The sequence below is a fragment of the Geotrypetes seraphini genome, chromosome 2 (assembly GCF_902459505.1).
Source record: "Geotrypetes seraphini chromosome 2, aGeoSer1.1, whole genome shotgun sequence".
Lineage (NCBI taxonomy): Eukaryota > Metazoa > Chordata > Amphibia > Gymnophiona > Dermophiidae > Geotrypetes > Geotrypetes seraphini.
Window position 1 is genome coordinate 318,011,679 of NC_047085.1, and position 23,345 is coordinate 318,035,023.

Consider the following 23,345-nt stretch of genomic DNA (forward strand, 5'->3'; position numbering starts at 1 on the left):
TGCATCCTCTTTGAGGTCATCCACCTCTCAACACCCTGCTGTACCGATGGTATCGGCTAGTAACCAAAGGGTACCAGTGCAAATTTTCAAGGAACAACTCAATGAGTTTTCTGAAGGGAGATTGGTGTTTTGTTCAAATTGAACTCGACACCAGTGCCTGCATCGACTCCCTCGGTACCTGCCCACCCTAAACAAAGCATTTTGAGGCTGCAGAGTACCGATTCCAGGTCTACACCAGCACAACGCTCTGCTTCCTATTGGCGCTCCTCCAGTAGACATTGATGTTATCCTTTGAGGCATTGTTTCTCATCCTCGAGGCATCATAGATCTGCATCGAAATCTTGAAGATCCCCATCAAAGCATCGACGTTCTTCATCAAAGCATCATCACTCTCATTCCTATGCTTCCAGATATAGAAGATCTTCACATCATTCCTCTTTATCATCCTCATTGGATCAATACCAACATCGAGGAAGTTCTTCTCACTGATCCCATCAGTCACCTGACTCTGATCTTTCTCGTTGTCACTCTGATTCTGATGTGAGTCTACTTTATCAGTTCCTAAATCTTATGGACTTCCTTCAAATCTGTATCCTCCTCCTAGAAGAAGGTCTCCACCTTAAGAACTTTCGTTGCTAAATATATTAGACAGTTGGGAAAGGCTCTCCCTGTCAAGTTAGAGGCTGACATTGAACCCAGAGCCGAACTACTTGATGCCTTGGATTTTGATGAACCTCCTAAAGAGCTGCTTAAGTTGCCCTTACATGGTCTCCTCAAGGACACACTCTTCAAAAATTGGGAGACTCCTTTTTCTGTCACTATAGCTCCACAAAAAATTGATTCCCTCTACAGAATAATATCCTGTCCAGGGTTTGACAAGCCATAACTCCAACATCAGTCATTGCTTGTAGAATCAAGGCTTTAAAAATCCAGCAGCTCTAGGAGTTATGCCTCAGCACCACCAGGATGGGAGGGTGGACTATGGATAAATTTGGTCGCTAACTTTATCAAAATTCTATGTTGGCCAACAAAGTTCTAAATTATAACTTCTACATGTCCTTCTACCTTAAACATCTGGCAAGGCACTTGTCTGATTTTGAGCAACATATTCCTTTGGACCGTCTTGAGGATTTTCAGAACATGGTTCACAATATCCTACAAACAAAAAAGTATATGGCAAGAACTGCATTTGAGCTAACGTCGAACATCGGCTATGTCTGTTGCTATGAAGGCATCTTGTTTGACTGCAATTTTCTGACATGGATATTAATCTTCAAGATCGCTTAGCCAACATCCCATGTCTTGGTGAAGAACTCTTTGGCGACCGTATAGGAGCAGCTACTCAAAAGTTTGATCAGCATGAGCAGAAATGGAACTCTTTAAACAGATCTAAAACTGAGTCAACAATCTAAGCCTTCTGCAACGTCTACTTCTTATTCCTACAAGAGGAAGCATCTGGCATCCTCTTCTACTAAGCTTCTACCACAGAAGAGACAAAAACAACAGAGACCTCAAAAGTCTCAGCCTTCGGCTACTCAAAAACCAGCTCAGTCTTTTGGATGTGTTTTTAGAGAGCATGGCCAAAATCCCTCCTCTTCAGCCTCTTCCCCAACCTATTGGAACCCTACTAAACACTGTTCACCTCAAGACACTTTGCTTCATCTTTGCATTCAAGTCGCTCCTCTGCAATCCATCTCAGCGAGACAGATGATGTGACGCATGGATCACATGGCCTCCACAGTTCAAGAGGCAGAATGCATATGGAATTGTGCGATTCATCGAAACATATTTCTCAAAGCCGCCTGTATAGATGCAAGGAAAACTGAATATCCAAAAAACTAAGCAGATTTCTTCAGCTATACAAGTAGATACTCAACTCCAAAGTACTGTGCCATATCTTCTTACTCTGGGGGACTCCTTAGATAAACCAGTTTGGGTTTCCCCACAATCGCAAATTGCCTCAATTCTGCTCAGTACTCTCCTCATTGGCTTGAGGCAGATGCTTTCTTCCTCTATGCATTTTTACCAATCCCTCTGATTCTCAAGACCCTAGTCAAGCTCAAGAATGAGTCAGCCACCATGATCCTGATAACTCCTCGGTGGCCTCGACAACCTTGGTTCTTCCTTCTACTTCAGCTGAGTGCCAAGGATCCAAATCCCTTGCAAACCTTTCCATCTCTGCTCACTCAGAGACAGGGCTCTCTATTAGATCCCAACCTGTAATCTCTGCATCTGACAGCTTGGTACCTCGGTCTGATTCCAGCAGATTTTAATCTTTCTGAATCAGTACAAGCCATTATAGTTGCTTCAAGAAAACCTTCTACTCAGCAATGCTATCAACAGAAGTGGATGCACTTCAATTTAAGATATTTTCTCCATCATCTAGATTCTTCCTCCTCTTCTCTCCCTTCAGTGTTGGATTATCTTCTCCATGTATCCAATTCTAGACTGAAAACCACTTTGGTCAGAATTCACTTCAGTGCTATTAGTGCTTTCCATGTTGCGGTCAACAAGAAATCTCTGGCCACTCATCCTCTTGTTTCCAGATTTATGAAGGGACTTTTCAATGCCAAATCTTCACTCAAACCATCTTCAGTTGTCTGGGATCTTAATGTACTTCTTACCAGTTTGATGAAGCCATCATTTCAACCAATGACATTTACTCATCTTAAGTTTCTCACTTGGAAAGTGGTCTTCTTGATCTCTGTCACTTCCATTCGTTGAGTGAGTGAGCTTCAAAAATTAGTCTCCAGTCCACCATACACAGTATTTCATCATGATAAGGTGGTTCTCCAGACCCATCCAAAATTCCTTCCAAAAGTAGTCATGGAATTTCACCTGAATCTATCCATTGTGCTTCCAGTCTTCTTCCCAAAGCCTCATTCTCATCCTGGAGAAACAGCTCTCCATACATTGGACTTTAAGGGCTGGACTCTGTATAGGATGCCCTGTCTCACCAGCTGCCTAAGTGGCTTTTGAGAATCACACACGGGCATCCTATATAGAATTGTGTCTGTCCTGACAGACGCCTGCACCAGGGAGAGGTCTAAGGCCATGATTGGCTCAGATGCCTAAGGCTCCTCCCACAAGAACAGAAAAAAAGTGGTCATTGCGGGCATGGGGACAAGGCCTCCATGGAGCAGTGAGTGGCCTTGTCTCCGCAGTTAAGTGAGGGAAAATGATCGCACGGTCCAGCTGCCTCCTCCCTCTTTTCTTCCGATCGCCACCATCTGGGTAGCTCCCTCCCTCCCTTTCCCTCACCTTCATGGCAGTTTTCATTTTCCAGCAGCATGAACCTTTCAACAAGTAGCACGTGGCTGCTTCAAACTTCTCTGATGCAACCGGAAACAGAAAGTTGCATCAGAGAAATTTTGGGCAGCCTCATGCAACTTGATGAAAGGCTCGGGCAGCTGGGTGGTCCATCGTGCCCAGCAGTCCGCTCACGCGGCGTCCCTTTGGTCAAAGACCAGTGTCCTAACTGAGACTAGCTTTACCTGCCTGCGTTCTGGTTCAGCAGGAACTTGTCTAACTTTATCTTGAATCCCTGGAGGGTGTTTTTCCCTATAACAGCCTTCAAAAGAGCGTTCCAGTTTACACCACTCTCTGGGTGAAGAAGAACTTCCTTACGTTTGAACGAAATCGATCCCCTTTTAACTTGAGAGTGCCCTCTCGTTCTCTCTACCTTGGAGAGGGTGAACAACCTGTCTCTATCTACCAAGTCTATTCCTTTCATTATCTTGAATGTTTTTATCATGTCCCCTCTGTCTCCTCTTTTCAAAGGAGAAAAGGCCTAGTTTCTCTAATCTGTCACTGTACAGCAACTCCTCCACCCCCTTTACCATTTTAATCACTCTTCTCTGAACCCTTTCAAGTAGTACCGTGTCTTTCATGTACGGCGACCCTTGCTGGATGCAGTATTCCAGGTGAGGGTGTATCATGGCCTGGTACAGCGGCATGATAACCTCTGATCTGTTTGTGATCCTCTTCTTAATCATTCCCAGCATTCTGTTTGCCCTTTTTGCCGCCGCCACACATTGCGCGGATGGCTTCATTGACTTGTCGAGCAGTACTCCCAAGTCTCTTTCCTGGGGGGGATCTCTCCAAGTACTACATTGGACATCCTGTATTCGTATCTAAGATTTTTATTACTGACATGCATCACCTTACACTTATCCACGTTAAACCTCATTTGCCATGTCACAGCCCAGTTTTCGATATGTAGGCTTATAAGTGAAAGAATACTTTATAGAAGAATGTGTACTGTAACACCCTTAGGGGTAGGATATACTATAAACCTCCCCACAATACCTTCTATACCACAACTGTTTATATAACGAAATCTTCAGGCCCTCAGAGGTGCCACCAGAAGCTCAATAGTTCTTCATAGCAACTGGCTTTATGACCCCTATCGTCATCAGGTCTCTGGTTTTTTGTGTGCAATGCTAAATAATCCTATGTTTGTATTTTTTTGTATTTTTTCAATAAATAGTTATTGTTAAATATTAAATCAGAACTGTATAACTCTTCACGACGTGGCCACCCGAATAATAATCTAAGATGGCCGCGGCGTGTACTATGGCTCATTAAGTACTCCACAACCCAGCTGGGACTGATGTCATCAAGTCAGCTCGGGAGTGCGGAAATAACTGCAAAAACCGGTAAACCCCGAGCTGGGCGTGCTTTAAACAAAAGTAAACACTCCTGTAAATTCGATACTTTAAAAGCTACAGAGATGGGGACGCAGTGAGACCTCACCAGAGGGATTGCCACTCGAGCTCCAAATTGAGCCCATGGGGTATCACTGTGTCCAGTTGATAAATCCAACACTGTTCTAGAAAGTTAAGCTTCGCTTCCAAATTTCCCTCCGCTTCCTGGCTATTAATCATATCAATGATTCGCCATCTGATTTGATCTATAGTATGTTTTTTGGCCAGCCAGTGTGGAACTAATAGAGCTGATAAAGTCCCAGTGGATATCCGGGACTTGTTCATTTAATCTTAAATGAACCGGCCGTTTGGTACGTCCCACATATACCTGGGGGCTCAGACAAACAATTATGTAAACCACCCATCTAGATTTACAAGTGGTATGTGTTCTGGCACGAATGGAGCGTCCGGTAAGGGGGTCCTGCCAGGTGCTTCCTACGTTTTTTAGACGACGTATTTCTATTGTGGACAGGAACGGATATTGAACTCCAACAATTTGTACATTGAATTAACACCATTGATTTGAATATCCAGTTTACTCTATCATACAGCTTGACCAAAATTGAATTTCTGGATATTCTCATTCTTAAGGAGGGTGACACGTTTTCCACCACCCTGTACAGGAAATCAGTAGCCAGGAACACCTTATTACATTTTTCTAGCTTCCACCCCTATAAGCTCAAGTATAGCCTCCTGGTCAGTCAATTTCTTAGGGCTAGGAGGGTATGCTCAGACTTGACCCACTTCCAAAGGGTGGCTACGGACATTACTCAGAGATTTTGGGCTCGGGGCTATCCGGATAAGGCCATTCATAAGGCATATGTACGGGCCCGTTATGCCCATCGGGAACTGTTGCTGCAGGACACCTCCAACAATAGGGATCAGGATATAGAAACCACTAGGATGGTGTGTGTGCTTCCTTTTTCCGACGTTGTTAGGAGTGTAGTGGGATCCATTAGAGCTCACTGGCCTATACTTAGGGCCCTTAGGGGTTTGGATTAATTCCCCCTGATAGCGTATACCAAGGGCACTACGATAGGGCAGTTGTTAAATCGAAAAATGTATCCAACTGTAGATCAGGCAGCTCACTCTGAATGTTCCCATTGCCAGTGATGCAATAAAACCTTGGCAGGAAGCACCTGGCAGGACCCCCATACCGGACGCTCCATTCGTGCCAGAACACATACCACTTGTAAATCTAGTTGGGTGGTTTACATAATTGTTTGTCCGTGCCCCCAGGTATATGTGGGACGTACCAAACGGCCGGTTCATTTAAGATTAAATGAACATAAGTCCCGGATATCCACTGGGACTTTAACAGCTCCATTAGTTCCACACTGGCTGGCCAAAAAACATACTATAGATCAAATCAGATGGCGAATCATTGATATGATTAATAGCCAGGAAGCGGAGGGAAATTTGGAAGCGAAGCTTAACTTTCTAGAACAGAGGTGGATTTATCAACTGGACACAGTGATACCCCACGGGCTCAATTTGGAGCTCGAGTGGCAATCCCTCTGGTGAGGTCTCACTGCGTCCCCATCTCTGTAGCTTTTAAAGTATCGAATTTACAGGAGTGTTTACTTTTGTTTAAAGCATGCCCAGCTCGGGGTTTACCGGTTTTGCGGTTATTTCCGCACTCCCGAGCTGACTTGATGACGTCAGTCCCAGCTGGGTTGTGGAGTACTTAATGAGCCATAGTACACGCCGCGGCCATCTTAGATTATTATTCGGGTGGCCACGTCGTGAAGAGTTATACAGTTCTGATTTAATATTTAACAATAACTATTTATTGAAAAAATACAAACATAGGATTATTTAGCATTGCACACAAAAAACCAAAGAGACCCAATGACGATAGGGGGCATAAAGCCAGTTGCTATGAAGAACTATTGAGCTTCTGGTGGCACCTCTGAGGGCCTGAAGATTTTGTTATATAAACAGTTGTGGTATAGAAGGTATTGTGGGGAGGTTTATAGTATATCCTACCCCTAAGGATAACCGCTGCATGTAAATGGGTAGGAGAGAGAGAGTGGAACACGCTGGAAGGAAGTAGGGAGAGAGGGCGGAGGGAAGAGAGGAGCAGATGCTGCATGGAAATGGGTAGCAGAGGGGAACACGTTGCATGGAAATGAGTAGGAGAGAGAGAGGGGAACATGCTGGAAGGAAGTGGAGGGGAGGGAGGAGCAGGTGCTGCATGGAAATAGGTAGGAGAGAGGGAAACATGCTGGAAGGAAGTGGAGAGGGAGGGGAAGGAGGAGCAGACGCATGGCTTCTGCAAGGGGAGATCGTGCCTAACGAACTTACTGCACTTCTTCAAAGGAATTAACAAACGGATGGACAAAGGGGACCCCATAGACATTGTATATTTAGATTTCCAAAAAGCCTTTGACAAGGTACCCCATGAACGCCTACTTCTGAAACTGAAGAACCATGGGGTGGAAGGAGACGTACACAGATGGATCAGAAATTGGTTGGTGGGGAGGAAGCATAGGGTAGGAGTGAAAGGCCACTACTCGGACTGGAGGAGGGTCACGAGTGGTGTTCCGCAGGGGTTGGTGCTCGGACTGCTATCAATATATTTATAAATGATATAGAAACAGGGACGAAGTGCGAAATAATAAAATTTTCAGACGACACCAAACTATTTAGTGCTGCTCAGACTAAAGAGGACTGCGAAGAATTACAAAGGGACCTGAACAAGCTAGGGGAATGGGCGACGAGATGGCAGATGAAGTTCAATGTAGAGAAATGTAAAGTATTGCATCTGAGAAGCAGAAACCCGAGATACAGCTATACGATGGGAGGGATGTTATTGACTGAGAGTACCCAAGAACAGGACTTGGGGGTAATAGTGGACAAGACGATGAAGCCGTCGACACAGTGCGCAGCGGCCGCTAAGAGAGCGAATAGAATGCTGGGTATAATCAAGAAGGGTATTACAACCAGAACAAAAGAAGTTATCCTGCCATTGTATCGGGCAAAGGTGCGTTCGCATCTGGAGTACTGCGTCCAATACTGGTCGCTGTACCTTAAGAAGGATATGGCAGTACTCGAGAGGGTTCAGAGGAGAGCGACACGTTTGATAAAGGGTATATATAAGTATATATATATATATATATCCTGTTCAAGATACCTCATACAGTGATAACAGCATGTTTAGAAGCATTAAGACAAATACTCAGGAACGCATAGGCTCTGACTTAGACTACCATATTAATTTATTTAGGTATTGTTCCATTGAGCCAGCCTTAATTCCCTCCAAGCATTTAAAGGCCAAAGATTTATATATATATATGGCGGTACTCGAGAGGGTTCAGAGGAGAGCGACACGTTTGATAAAGGGTATATATAAGTGTATATATATATATATATACCCTTTATCAAATGTGTCGCTCTCCTCTGAACCCTCTTGAGTACCGCCATATATATATATAAATCTTTGGCCTTTAAATGCTTGGAGGGAATTAAGGCTGGCTCAATGGAACAATACCTAAATAAATTAATATGGTAGTCTAAGTCAGAGCCTATGCGTTCCTGATTATTTGTCTTAATGCTTCTAAACATGCTGTTATCACTGTATGAGGTATCTTGAACAGGATAATGTCACAGTGCTAGATGAATGACATAAATATATAATTGCCCAACAGTACTGTACTTGTGTTTTTCATGACTGTAACTCATTTTTCCTATTACTCTCAGAATCAGAATGGATAATAAACACATCACTTTGGCCTTGCGACAGAATGGATGTTCTTAATCGACATAATTTGCTCTGCACAATTGCTCAGGAAACATTGACAAAAAGTTTATACAGACAAGCATTTGAAGTTCTACAGAATTTGCCAGGATTACAAGAACCTCAAGGTAAAGCTAAAAAGAATGTGCTAGTTTAAAGAAAACTAAGACTTTTTGGAAGTAGTAAGACGATACTGGCCCAACACAAAGCTTAAGATATCACTACTTCTCAGAGCTTATGTTGGAGACAAAAATGGTATGAGATAGACATAGGATCCCTAGTGACAAAGAAAATGATAAAATACTGGGATAAACAGAAAAGAGTGGCAGTTATAGCACCAAACAAAAGTAAAACTGCATTTTGCTTCTTAGACTAAAAAGGAGATTTCTCTTGAACCCCTTCTGAGATTTCTTGTAGAGAGCCTCATTAGCATTCTTTTGTTCCACCTACTATTACATTACATTACATTAGTGATTTTTATTCTGCCATTACCTTGCGGTTCAAGGAGGATTACAGAAGAGGATTTCTGGACATGTCCAGAGGTGTTAGAGTAGAGCAGGTTGCTTCAGAGGATTGAAATGTTTCATACGGTGTTATTTAGTCTTCATGGATTTCTTGAATAGCAGGGTTTTTATTTCTTTTCAGAAAGTTTTGTAGTCTGGGGTCGTGATTAGTAGATTGGAGAGTTGGTGGTCTAGTTTTGCTGCCTGAGTGGCTAAAAGGCCATCGTACAGTTTTTTCTGTTTGATGTCTCTGATTGGAGGGTATGTGAATGGTTTCTGGGTTCTCCTGTGTCTGGTTGTGGTAGTTTGGATTAGGTAGTTGTTCTAGTAGGCTGGACTGTCACCATTTATGGATTTAAATAAGTATTATTTAAATAGTACAGTAGAATTTAAATAGTATTCTTGCTTGAATTGGGAGCCAGTGAGAGTCGAGGTATGCCTCGGCGATGTGGTCGTGTTTTCTTAGTGAATAGATTAGTCTCAGGGCTGTGTTTTGTATTGTTTGTAGTTTTATCATTGTTGCGGGGCAGGGGAGACATAGGATGTTGCAGTAGTCAAGGAGACCTAGGACTAGGGACTGGACCATGAGCTGGAATTGTTTTCTGTCAAAGAATTTTTGAACTTGCCTTAGGTTTCTCATGATCGCAAATGATTCCTATCCCTCTGGACCGTCCTCTAATTCCTCAGTTGTCTCTCTACAAGCATGATAGTAGGAGCCTGTCTTTTCTGCTCGTGTTGGCTTTTTGGTGCTGCAGAGGAACTCAATGTTAGGACATCTCTGGCTGTGAGACAGTGCAAACTCTGAGGTCAAGGGTCTACTTACAAGGGACAGCCAGCACTAAAAGATCAGGGGCTCAGGGACTGATCCCTTGGGAGCAAGGCTTACCCCAGGTTCATCCGCAATGAGCTTGAGTGGCTCCCATGGTGGTTTTTTCCCAGGATTGGGGACAACTGCTTTCCTCCCCCCATTTGTGTGTGCAAGGTCCGGTTGAGGTTTGAGATCTCTGGCTGGTTCATTGGGCCTGAGAGGCAGTCCAAAGAAACAAGCAGTCCAGATTCCAGGCTTGTTGAGGCAGAAGTTCTCCCTGTAAGCTGAATGCAGCTCAGAACTTGCAGCTTCCAGCACAAAGCATGGCACAGTGAGTAACAGGCTGACAACCTATAAAACAAAATTAGGGGGGCGAAGAGGGGGTAAAAGTTAAGAGTTTGGGGGTTCTAAAGTTAGGTTCCTCCACCTCTGAAATCCCCAAATCACTAGTTTTTGGACCCCAGTGCAGCTCCCCCGGTCCATTTTTGGCACTAAAATTGCTGCCACAGTGCCCATCTTAAATTTCCCAATTTGAAAATAAAAGCCTGTGTCTGCCTCAAAACACCTGGATTTTGCTTTAAAACAAGTATGATAGACTCAGGCCAGGACACCTTGGATTCATGCCAGATTTGCGATGGATGGCCGTCTAATGGTCATCCATGTACCATGTGGCATGTGAGGGGAGTGGGAGCTGCGGACTTAGCCTCCTCAGTTCTTGAGATGTCCTTCAGGCTAGAGATCTTTTCAAGGCTCCAGATGAAGAGTCGGAGGGGCCAGGTGCCCCCAATCTTCAGAATCCCATTCCATCACAATTCCAAGAAGCAGTCATCCGAGCCTCCTTGCATTGGAGGGAGATTATCAGCCTATTGGGGAGTATGGGCAGAGATCACTACAGACTACTGGGTGCTGAACATGGGGGTATAAGTTTGACTTTCTGTTTGGAAAGTCGTAAACAGCAGCTAAAATTCAAGCAACAGTGCAAAGGCTGCTGGATCTGGAAATCACAGAGCCCATAACAGAAGAAGACTCAGACTCAGATAGTTGATGTACTTCATAGTGCCCAAGAGAAGCTCAGAAAACTGGAAGCCAATTCTAGACCTCAAGGCGGTAAATATGGCCCTCGAGATACCCCATTTCCAGATGGAGACAGTGCAGTCAGTGATTGCTTCAGTGGCGCCTGAGGAATTTCTTGCCTTGCTGGATTTAACAAAAACCTATCTGCACATTCTCATTTTTCCAGAGCACAGGAAGTTTTTTTTGTTTCTGTGTGCTGGAGCAACACTTCCAGTTTGTGGCCTTACCCTCTGGGCTGGTCACGGCGCTACAGATCTTCACCAAGGTGGTTGCAGCACACTTGTGCAGAGTGAGCATACCAATATATCTCTATCTGCATGATTGGCTGATAAGAGCCCAGTCTGAATCTGAAGGCAGACTAGCTGTGCAAAGAATGATTCAGCTACTGCAGAAGCTGGGCTAGATGGTCAATTTTTAGAAAAGCAACCTGGAGCCAACACAGATCTTGGTGTATCTGGGAGTCCAATTTGACACACGGGAGAACAAGGTTTTCCTCCCAGAAGCCCACAGAGAGAAGCGTATGCATCAGATAAGGGAATTTTGTAGCAAGACTTCTCCAACAGCATTACATTATTTGTGGGTCCTGGGATCAATGGTTGTAACTAGAGAATGACACAGTGGCTGTTAACTCGCTGAAACGGGGGAGAGAAAAGAAGTGGTCGCCGCGGGTACTGGGAGAAGGCCATTCACCTCCCCGTGGAGCAGTGAATGGCCTTGTCTCCGCAGTGAAGGGAGGGATCGCGCTCCCTTCCTCCATACTGATAGCTGCCGCCGCCCAATCACTGCCACCGCCCAAACATCTCCCTCTATCCCTTCTGATCACTGCTGCCTGATCGCCACCGCCACCCAATCGCCGCTGCCTGAGCCTTGTCACCGCCACCATCTGAGCATCTCCCTCCCTGCTCCTTACCTTCGCGGCATGCAGTTTCTCTAAAAATGATTCCTACCAGCAGCCGTAGCATTGAAATTGCGTGTGGCTGCCGTAAAGGTCGTCTCTGACACAACCAGAAGTTGCATCAGGACGACCTTTCCTGCAGCCACACGTGATTTCAACGCTCCAGCTGCTGGTAGGAATCACTTTTAGAGAAATTGCCTGCTGCGAAGTTAAGAAGCAGGGAGGGAGAAAGGGAGGAAAAGTGGGGTGGAGAAGAACAGACACTGAAGGGACCGGGGAAGGTGGGGTGGAGAGGAACAGATGCAGAAGGGACCTGGGGAAGGTGGGGTTGGGAGAAACAGACGCAGAAGGGACCTGGGGAAGGTATGATGGAGAAGAACATGCTGAAGGGAATTGAGGAAGATGGGGTGTGGAGGAACAGATGCTGAAGGGAACTGGGGAAGGTGGGGTGGAGAGGAACAGACGCTGAAGGGAACTGGGGAAGGTGGGGTGGAGAGGAACAGACGCTGTAGGGAACTGGGGAAGGTGGGGTGGAGAGGAACAAACGCTGAAGGGAACTGGGGAAGGTGGGGTGGAGAGGAGCAGACGCTGAAGGGAACTGGGGAAGGTGGGGTGGAGAGGAGCAGACGCTGAAGGGAACTGGGGAAGGTGGGGTGCGGAGGAACAGACGCTGAAGGGAACTGGGGAAGGTGGAGTGCAGAGGAACAGACGCTGAAGGGAACTGGGGAAGGTGGGGTAGAGAAGAACAGACACTGAAGGGAACTGGGGAAGGTGGGGTGGGGAGGAACAGATGCTGAAGGGAAATGGGAAAGAGAGAGATTCCAGACTATGGGTGGAGCAGAGGGAAGAAGATGGGTGGCAGACTAATTGGGGTGGGGGTGGAGGGAGACATGAAAGGGAGAGGCACAGTAACAGAGCATATGGAAGAGACAGAGAAGGCAGACAGTGGATGGAAGAAAATGAATAAGGAGATGAGGAAAGCAAAAACCAGACAACAAAAAAAAAACCAGATCAAAAAAAAAATATATATATATATATATATATATACACTTTTTTTTTTTCTTTAGGTTAAAGTAGTATATTAGTTGTATTGATAAAAATTTATAAACAAAGTCCTGCCAGCTGAAGATCTCTTTCTCTAGTTCAGTAGCCAGAACTGATTTATAAGGAAGGAATAGCTAAATATTGCAGTACTGAGGCTTGTATGGATGCTGTGGGGACAGGGATGGGGCGGGAACAGTGGTCACGGGGACAGAGTCGGTGGTCGCGGGGATGGGGCAGTGACGGGGACAAATTTTTTTCCCTGTGTCATTCTCTAGTTGTAACTATGGACTTAGCCCCCTGGGCAAGGGTGCACTTGTGTTTACTTCAGGATGTACTCCTCTCCCGCTGGTGCCAGCAGAGGCAAGCCGTAGTCTAGCCTGGTTGTTGGAGCTTAAGTCTCTAACCAGAGGAGTTCCCCTATGTATTTCCGCATGGGTGATCCGATTGCTTTGAACCATGTAGCTCAAAGCCTCTGAGGCTTGGATAGCTGAAAGGAAGGACATGGCTCAACACAGCACCTCTTTTTTCCTCCTCTTATTACCAGTCAGCATAGGCAGAGGCTTTAAAGACACTGCCAGTTACATTATATGTATTTAGTAGGCTGTATTTGGGGGCTCAAGTGCTGTACCAGGCTGAAAGTGATGGAGTACTTGATAAGGGGCCAGGAAAGAGAAGACGGGGGATGGAGAGATGCCAAAGACTGACTGATGGGAATGCAAGAGTAATTTAGAAATAAGTGAGGGGATTGGAAGGGCTGTGGGCTGTCTAGCTTAGGCATAGCTTTAGGTAGCATGATGGGCCAGTAGTAATTGGTGAAGTGGGATGAGAGCTTGAGAAGTCTGGTGGGTCTGGAAAATATACATGTGAAGCAGTGGAAACAATACCCCTGATGCAGCGATATGAAGCGAAACGGAGAGTTCCCCGTTGGCTTTCTTGGCTGGCCCTGGAGGAGAAGCTTTAACTTGTGAAGCATTTGGACGCCAGTAGCAGCTAAGTGGTTTTTCTTTGTTTGACTGCCTCTTCATGTTATATCCTGGACCGAAGTACTGCAGTTCTCATTAGTCCACTAATATCACCGTATGTGGCTGTGTGCCCTGGCGTGCTGTTTGATACTACTCTGCAGGCTATTACAGTGCTTTTTTTTTTCTCTCACATTTTTTTGTCTATATGCAGGAGTGGCGTTTTTGAAGGAGTGGAGTTTTTTTGGCCAGATGAAGCCGAACTGAGGCCTTTTTCTCCACTTCTTTTTCCTCTTGCTGTTGCATGTTGTGCTGTGTGGATGAGTTTGTATCCTTTTCCATGTAGGGTTTTGTTTTGAGTTGAATTATTGCAGTAACTCCCTCCATCTCTCTCTTCCTCCATATTACTCCCTCTCCCTCCCCCCCAATGAATTGTTCCTCCTGTCCCTGCTGTCAATATGATTTTCTTATCTTCCCCCTCCCCCAAATTAAGCAGGCAAACTGCACTAGGAACTTGTCCAAACCTTTTAAAAAAGGTTTGGGCAAGTTCCTAGCGGAAATGTCCATAGGGTCTGCTATTGAGACAGACAAGGGGGAAGCCACTGCTTGCCTTGGATCAGCAGCATGGAATGCTGCTACTAATTGGGTTTTTGCCAGGTACTTGTGACTTGGATTGGCCTCCGTGAAGATGAGATACTGGGCTGGATGGACCATTGGTCCAACCCAGTAAAGCTATTCTTATGAGATAGGAGCACATAAGAAAGGGCATCAGGTGCAAAAGTGTGGGCAAAGTGAATGATGGCATTGGAGATATGAAGAGAAAGTAAAGGAATTGGAGAGAAGTATGTAGGGAGACTAGTGAGAGAGGGGATCAAAAGGGCTATGCAGTACTGGCAAGTAAATTCATCCTTAACAGACAATGAAGTATGTTTAGCTTTATAGTAAGACTGATAAAGTAACTAGGTTGTTCAGAAATGTAAGAAGTTTATTTCACCTTCTGAAATTAAATATAGATGAAAAGGAAAATTCACTTTATTGATTATTTACTGCCAATTTCTTTATTTAGAAACACATAGTCTCTTTTGTTGCTTTCTCTATCATTAGCATTTGTTTTCTTTCAGATGCCCTTGATGTTTCCCAGTATGGTGCGCTTTTCAACCAACTTTTAAATTCCTGTATTGAGAACAATAGTTTAGGCATGTCCTCATCTGTGGTGGACTTCGTAATTTCAAAGAATATCCCTGTCAAATTTTCATACTTAAGAGGACTGATAACAGCAATGGGAAGAAGCTGTTTGTGGCTCAAAGCAAGGTCCCATTACAAAAGTAAGTGCTATAGTGACCCTATTTACTAAAGATTTTCTTCCGTTTTGTGCCTGTGAGGAAAATGGCCCTTCTTGTATAATTCTACTCTATTCCTGGACTAAATCCTATGGTCACCAGACGCTTATAGGAAGCCTCAAACAAATAATGCTTTGAGCTCCTCCCCTCTTACCTCAGGACTGCCCCTCCCAAGAATCCAGTTTCTTTCCTACAAGCCAGACTGTAGGAGCTTCTCTTTTCTGCTTGCGTTTATTTTTCTTTAAACTCAGTATTTTTGTTTGTGAATTCCACCCTTGTGTTGCAGAGGCTCCCTGCAGGGACAGCTCACCCCATGTTCATTTGCTAGTGGGTCTGAGCACAGGGTAATTGGCTCCGTGGGTTTGTGGATTCAATTCATTTGAAGAATTTTGTTGAAACCATGACTCAACCGGCCCCCATTGCCATCAAATAGTGGTCAATATATCTGTTAACTGAAGTATCCCTTTAAAAGGTTGCTTTCTTTTTCTTTTCTTTTTTTTTTTTTGCTCTATTAAGAAATTATTTAGAAATTTTTATTTGGATTTATTCAAATTGTGACTTAATACATTCTGTCATATTCAATTTTTTTTAACAATTTTATTTGAATATGTGATGTGTTTTTATTTTTCTTATATAATTCTACTGAAGGAATGTATTTTCTGTTTTCAAGTTTTATACATGTCATAACATTGCAAATTCAAATAAATATATAGATAAAAAAATAATAGGTTATGAAAGGGAAAAACTTGCAAAGAGAGAGAAGAAAAATGGGAATACAGAAGAAATATTAATTTCCATTTTATTTGCTGGTAAGCTCAGATGTTCTGGTATCATTCAGTGTGGGGTAAAGCTATTCTTGTGAATTCCTGGAGATATGAAGCTAATTTAAAAAATTATCAGTAGCTAACAAGTTTTCAGAGTAAATAAAATTAATAGCAAATGATTTAGAGATAGTGAAATATGTCCAGGCAGTAAATAGTATTCCAGCGACAAAAAATCATAATTTTAAAGAAAGAAAACCTTGATAATTATTTCTTGAGGAGAAAAAAGATCCTTATCTTCCCCCAAATTTGGCAGCTAAAATTTAATGCTAAGAAATGCAAGGTCATGCAATTGGGCTGCAAAAACCTGAGGGAACAGTACAGTTTAGGGCGTAAGAACTTATATGCACGACAGAAGAGCAGGACTTGGATGTGATTGTATGTGGTGATCTTAAAGTGGTAAAACAGGTTAAAAAGGTGACAGCAAAAGCTAGGTTGCATAGGGAGTGGTATGGCCAGTAGGAAAAAGGAAGTATTGATGCCCCTGTATAAGACTTTGGTGAGACCTCATTTAGAATATTGTGTACAATTCTGGAGGCTGCACCTTCAAAAAGATATAAAATGGATGGAGTCAGTCCAGAGGAAGGCTACTAAAATGGTGTGTGGCCTTCATCATAAGACGTATGGGGACAGACTTAAAGATCTCAATCTGTATACTTTGGAGGAAAGGCGGGAAAGGGGAGATATGATAGAGACGTTTAAATTTCTACTTAATGTAAATGCGCATGAGTCAAGTCTCTTTCATTTGAAAGGAAACTCTGCAATGAGAAGTTAAGAGATGATAGGCTCAGGAGTAATCTGAGGAAATACTTTTTTTATAGAAAGGGTGGTAGATGCATGGAATAGTCTCCCGGAAAAGGTGGTGGAGGCAGAGACTGTGTCTGAATTCAAGAGGGCCTGGGTTAGGCACGTGGGATCTCTCAGAGAGAGAAAGAGATAATTGATTACTGCGGATGGGCAGACTAGATGGGCCATTTGGCCTTTATCTGCCATCATGTTTCTAAGCATGATTTGTCCTTAATAACATAGATGGTGGCATATAAAGACTTGTATGGTTAAGGTGACCATACGTCCCGTTTTGAACGGGACAGTCCCGTTTTTGGATCCCCTGTCCCGTTGTCCCCCCACACACATTCGGGACGCCAAAATGTTCCGTTTTCAGTGACAGCGTCCCGAAGCTGTGCACGGGGACAACGGGACAGGCGATCGCTTCCTGTCTTACCAGAAAAAAAAGCCTCCCTCCAGGCCCGATTTAAACCTCCTTCCAGGTCCGCCACCGCTGCTCCTCTGCTTACGTCCCTGCCGCTAATCGCGCCCAGAAGCCTGCTTTCCGAAGTCAATTCTGACATCGGAGAGGACGTTCTGGGCTAGCCAATCGTTGCCTGGCTGGACCGGAACGTCCTCTCCGACGACAGAATTGACGTCGGGAAGAAGGCTTCTGGGCGCGATTAGCGGCAATGACGTCAGCAGAGGAGCAGCGGCGGTGGACTGGGGGGAAGTTTAAATTGAGCCTGGAGTTAGACTTTTTTTTCCACGGTAGGGAGGGAAGGAGGTAGGCAGGCAAGTTGACTGGCTTTTGCGCGGCAGAGATGTAGGTAGACAGGCAGGCTGGCTGGCTTTGGGGGAGGTAGGCAGGCAGACTGGCTGGCTTTGGGGGAAGGCAGGCGGGTTGGCTTTGGGTGGAGGAAGGCGGGTTGGCTTTGGGTGGAGGAAGGCGGGTTGGCTTTGGGGGGAGGTAGGCGGGCTGGCTTTGGGGGAGGTAGGCAGGCTGGCTCTGGGGGAGGTAGGCAGGCAGACTGGCTGGCTTTGGGGGGAGGCAGGCGGGTTGGCTTTGGGGGGAGGCAGGCGGGCTGGCTTTGGGGGAGGTAGGCAGGCTGGCTCGGGTAGGTAGGCAGGCAGGCTGGCTTTGGGGGAGGTAGGCAGGCTGGCTTTAGGGGAGGCAGGCAGGCTGGCTTTGGGGGAGGTAGGCAGATTGGCTTTAGGAGAGGCAGGCAGGCTGGCTTTGGGGGAGGTAGGCAGGCTGGCTGGCTCTGGGGGAGGTAGGCAGGCAGACTGGCTGACTTTGGGGGAGGTAGGCAGGCTGGCTTTGGGGGAAGCAGGCAGGCTGGCTTTGGGGGAGGCAGGCAGGCAGGCTTTGGGGGAGGCAGGCAGGCAGGCTTTGGGGGAGGCAGGCAGGCTGGCTTTGGGGGAGGCAGGCTGGCTTTGGAGGAGGTAGGCAGGCTGGCTTTTGGGGAGGTAGGCAGGCTGGCTTTGGGGGAGATAGGCAGGCTGGCTGGCTCTGGGGGAGATAGGCAGGCAGACTGACTGGCTGGCTTTGGGGGAGGCAGGCAGGCTGGCTTTGGGGGGAGGCAGGCAGGCTGGCTTTGGGAGAGGCAGGCAGGCTGGCTGGCCTTGGGGGAGGTAGGCAGGCTGGCTTTGTGGGAGGCAGGCAGGCTGGCTTTGGGGGAGATAGGCCGGCAGGCTTTTTGGGAGGGGGTGGGACAAAGGCTGGAAGGCATTGAGGGGGACATTGGAAGGAGGGATGAAGGAAGGAGAGAAAGAGGCAGAGAAGGGGGGGTTGTGAGAAGAAGAAAGACTAGAGAGATAAAGGCCTGGACCAAAGGGGAAAGACAGGAGGCAGAAGCAGGACTTTGGGAGGTGCAGACAGAGAGGGAGAGCCCCTGAGGAAGAGCAGAGAGGCAAGATCATAACAGAGGAGAGAGATCTGGAACAAAGGTACAAAGGAGAACTGACACTGGATCTGGGGGCACTAAGCACATAGGAAGGAAGGAGGGAGGGAATAGAAAGGGACAATTGTTGGGCCTGAGTGCAGAAAAAAATGAAAGAAAGGATGCACAGTCAGAAGGAAATGCAACCAGAGACTCATGAAATCACCAGACAGCAAAGGTAGGAAAAATGATTTATTTTCAGTTGTGATCAAAATGTGTCAGTTTCAAGAATTTATATCTGCTGTCTATATTTTGCACTATATTTGTCTATTTTTCTAGTTACTGAGGTGACATCTTTGAAAACCCCTCAAATATAAATGATAATTAACATTTTCTCTGCGTATAGGGTGCTTTGTGTTTTTTTTAATTTTATGGTTACCATTATGAAATAATAAGATATTGTGTGTACATGAAAAATGAATAGAATAAATTGGGGGTGGGGCTAGGGTGGGATTGGGGGCGGGACTGAATATTAATAGATGTCCCGTTTTGATGAAAAAAAAATAAATGGTCACGTTATGTATGGTTCATCCATTCTGCCAAACAAGAGAAACTCTCATAGCATATGGCAAGATGTGATATTATATATGCATACTTGATCTTGATTTGTCCTTGCCATTTTCAAAGCACAGACTGTAGAAGTCACCCTGATACTGTCTTTGTTCCTCAACTACTGGAGCTGTCATTGAACCCCCAATCCAGACGATCTAAATCTTTCAAGCTATGATCAGGGCACACATCTCTGAAGTTTGCCCAACACTGACTTTGCTTCCTAATTATTGGAACCAATCAAACTTAACAGTGCTTAGATGGTTACTCCATTCTCTTTCCATACAGAATTCGCATGCATGGGTCATATACTGTGTTTCCCCGTAAATAAGCCCAAGCATGATTTTCGAGGTAGGTCTTAATATAAGCCCTACCCCTGAAAATAAGCCCTAGTTGCCGGCAGCAGCAGCGCCCCCCCCCCCCTCCCGACCCATCTCTCCCTCCCATCCGAACCGTGAGACAGAAATAAATACCTTATAACAAACCGGCAGCATTGGCAGCAGTCTAGACAGGCTGTTTTGCGGTCTGGGCCATTCCTCTGCCGCATTGCTGATGATGTCATCAGTGATGCAGCAGAGGAATGGCCCAGGCTGCAAAGCAGCCTGTCTAGATTGCTGCCAACGCTGCCGGTTTGTTATAAGGTATTTATTTCTGTCTCGCGGTTCGGATGGGAGGGAGAGATGTGTCAGCGGGGGGGATAGAAAGATGCTACACGGGCGGATGGGAGGAAGGGAGAGATAGAAGCTGCAAGGGTTCTGCTGCATAAGGGATGGGAGGGAGGGATAGAAATATACTTCACAAGGGGATGGGTGACAGGGGAGGAAAGATGCTGCACATGTGGAGGAGAGAAAGGGAATAGAAAGAATTGGGGTGGAGGAGAGGAAGGGAGAGATGATCATTGTACATGAAAAAAATAAGACATCCCCGAAAATAAGACCAAGTGCCTTTTTGGGGGAAATACGGTAGTTCTTACTCCTCTACTGAAAGGTATCAATCTAGATTCTTCTGTTCCGATGAATTACCGCCCAATCGCCAGCATTCCATTACTGACTAAGCTGATTGAGTCAATCATTTCTAAACGACTATTAAGTTATCTAGAAAAATTTTCTATTCTGTTGCCATTCCAACATGGTTTCTGATCCAGTTTTAGTACAGAAACCTTATTATTATCATTGATCTCTAAGATTCAAATCAGGCTCAGGCAGATGCTTCAGATACTTCATTGTGCCCAAGATAGGTACAGAAGATTGGAGGCCCATCTTGGATCTCAATGTGTTTCTAAGGATCCTGTGTTTCCACATGGAAACGGTCTGTTCAATTTTTGTGGCAGATTTGAGTAGATTCCTAAGAGGGGTGCTTCAGTTAAGGCCTTTGCTAGGGCATCCTTTCCCATCATGGAATCTTAAAACCATTCTAAAGGGCCACACTAAAGTCCCATATGAACCTCTCAGACACATCCCTTTTGGATCTCACAGTCAAGACAGTGTTCCTGGTGGCGGTCGGCTCGGTGAGACATATCTCAGAATTGCAAGCTCTCTCTCTTGTAGAATGCCCTTTCACAGAATCACAGAGGTGAGTGTAGCTCTCTGGGTTATTCCCTCCTTCCTTCCAAAAGTTGTATCTGATTTTCACGTCAACCAGGAGGGTTGCCTGCCTGTTTTTTAACCTATAGGCTCAAACAAGCAGGATAGAATATTGAAGAAACTGGATGTGCAAAGAATTTTGCTTCACTACTTGGAAAAGACCAATGACTTTTGTCTTTCCAATCATCTGTTTATGCTAACCAGCTAGTCCAAGCGCAGCAGACCAGCATCCAAGACCTCTCTAGCCAGATAGATTTGCATAGCAGTTTTGTCGGCATACATCATCTGTGGTAAGCTGCCACCAGATTCTCTCAAGAAACACTCAACCAGGAGTGTCGCATCTTCATAGACAGCGTCTTGGGCAGTTCCTCCCACAGAGATTTGTAGAGCAGCTACTTGTTCTGCTCTGCATACATTTACAAGATTTTAGAAAGTGGATGCGGTGTCTCGAGAGTACGCTGCCTTTGTGTCCTCGGTCTTGCGGGCATTCTTTTCTGTCCCACCCTAGATATCGGCCATTGCTTTGGTACATCACCTAACATACGGACTCCTGAGTAGATGTAACATAATAAAAGATTGGGTTCTTGTCTAGATACCATATATACTCGAATATAGGACAAGATTTTTGGGCCAAAAAAATGGCCCAAAAATGAGGGTCTCGTCCTATATGCAGGTCATCAACCCAACCCCCTCCTTGACGATATGGGTAGGCCGGTACCTCCTGTCTCCCATCCTGGCAAGGAGTGAGGGGGGCTGGTTACAGAGCCTGGTAGGGCAGGGAGGGAAGGATGCACAGGCTGGCATGGAGTGAGGGGGGTTGGGTATAGAACCTGGCAAGGAGTGAGGGGGGCTAGGTACAGAGCCTAGTAAGGGAAGATGGCTGGGTTCAGAGAGGAGGGCTGGGAGGGAGGCCTGGCAGGGAGGAGGGCTGAGTGCAGAGCCTGGCATGGAGGGGAGCTGGGTGCAGAGCCTGGCAGGGGAGGCATGAGGGAGGGAACATTGGGTGCAGATCCTGGCAGGGCATGGCACTTGAATATTAAGCCCCTGTCTTATATTCGAGTCATCCATTTTTCCTCCTTTTGGGAGGGGAAAATTGGGGTCTCGGCTTGTATTTGGATCGACTTATATTCGAGTATGTACAGTAATCTTCTTTCTGTTAATCTTCTCAGGAGTCTGTACGGCCTACCCTCAGTATATTCTGTATCACCTGTTTTCTGATTCAGATATTTCTAAATTATCATGTCAGCCAGATAACTAAGCATAGAGAAGTCCTATATAAGTAATTGAATTGCTCACTTTGGCTCCTTTGAAGTTAGTGCTTATTGCACACAGCAGGTTGGTTCACTATTGCTGCTATATTATAAATTCCTGTTGATAATTGTTCGTTTTTTCTAAGTTGCACGAAAAGTCTGCGGGAAAGTTCTCCATACTCCTCTTTCTTTGTATTCTATTCCAGTGGAGATTGATTGCTTTGGAATGTATCTGAAGGAGGCACTCCATTACCCTGGCAATGTGGGAGGTGCTGAAAGTTGTGATTAACACACTTCTGCAAAACCCAGTTCACAGGAATGATAGGATTGATCACCTAAAGTACAGACTCCTGAGAAGATTAACAGAAAGATTATCCAGGTAAGGACCTAATCTTTCATTAATATTGGTAAAGAAATCCAAGAAAGTAAGTAGATGTAGAACAAAGCAAACTTTTTTCTTTTTTTTCTTTTTTACAGCTATACATAAAAATGAACTTAAGTATGCATTTGTTTGTTTATTTAACATGTAAATCACCTTCATTTATGTCAAAAGGCAGTAAATCCATTTTATAAGTAAACTAAACTAAGTTTAGGTTTCACCATACTTCTCAAAATATAGTGGGTGGCCTAAAAAATCCTCTTTCTCAGCAAATATTCATTTCATTGCATTCCTTGAAAGGAAAAGATGCAGGAACAAACTTGAGAGAAATTATACCAGATTTCACTTACACTGAGTTTTACTAAACCTCAGAAGAGCTTCTTACCACGGGCCAGTGAGGTAAATGCTCTAACGCTCATAGGAATTGAATGAGCATCAGAGCATTTACCTTGCTAGCTCGCAGTAAGAAGCTCTTCTGTGGTTTAGTAAAAGGAGCCCTTAATAAGACAGATGGGTAGTAGTACAGAGAAAATCTTCATAATGGAGGATTAAAACATAGAGGAAGAGCAACAAAACATAATTCATTGTTATGGAATGCTGCAATGGTTAGAGCTAAAACGCCTGGAATGCTCTACCTCTAAAAACTTCTATATGTTAATTAAAATAGAGTTCATTAATTATTTAAAATTTATTATAATACACATGTATTCATCATACATCTGTGCTTTCCAAACCTGTAATCCCAGCCAGTATGGTTTTCTGGATATCTCTGTGAGATTTATTTGCAAGTATTGCTTCCACTGCATGCTAATTCCTCTCATGCATATTCAGTATGGATATCCAGAAAACCAGACTGGCTGGGGTTCCCCCAGGACAGGTTTGGGAACCATTGTCATCTTCAAGGGCTAGCAGATATCCAAATTAATAAATGAAATATATTTTGATTGGAATCCTACAATCTGCCTTGCCATTAAACATTTTTTAGTG

At 44.9% G+C, this 23,345-nt stretch overlaps 1 protein-coding gene across 2 annotated transcripts in view; it reads left to right on the forward strand.

The window, feature by feature from the left end:
• Positions 1-23,345, forward strand: part of TOPAZ1 (testis and ovary specific PAZ domain containing 1) — a 266,987-nt gene that overhangs the window by 229,211 nt on the left and 14,431 nt on the right. For both annotated transcript variants that reach the window (XM_033930089.1, XM_033930088.1), the window contains exons 17-18: positions 8,409-8,573; positions 14,850-15,053. In XM_033930089.1, coding sequence (XP_033785980.1) covers positions 8,409-8,573; positions 14,850-15,053 — 369 coding nt within the window. The remainder of the gene's footprint in view (positions 1-8,408; positions 8,574-14,849; positions 15,054-23,345) is intronic.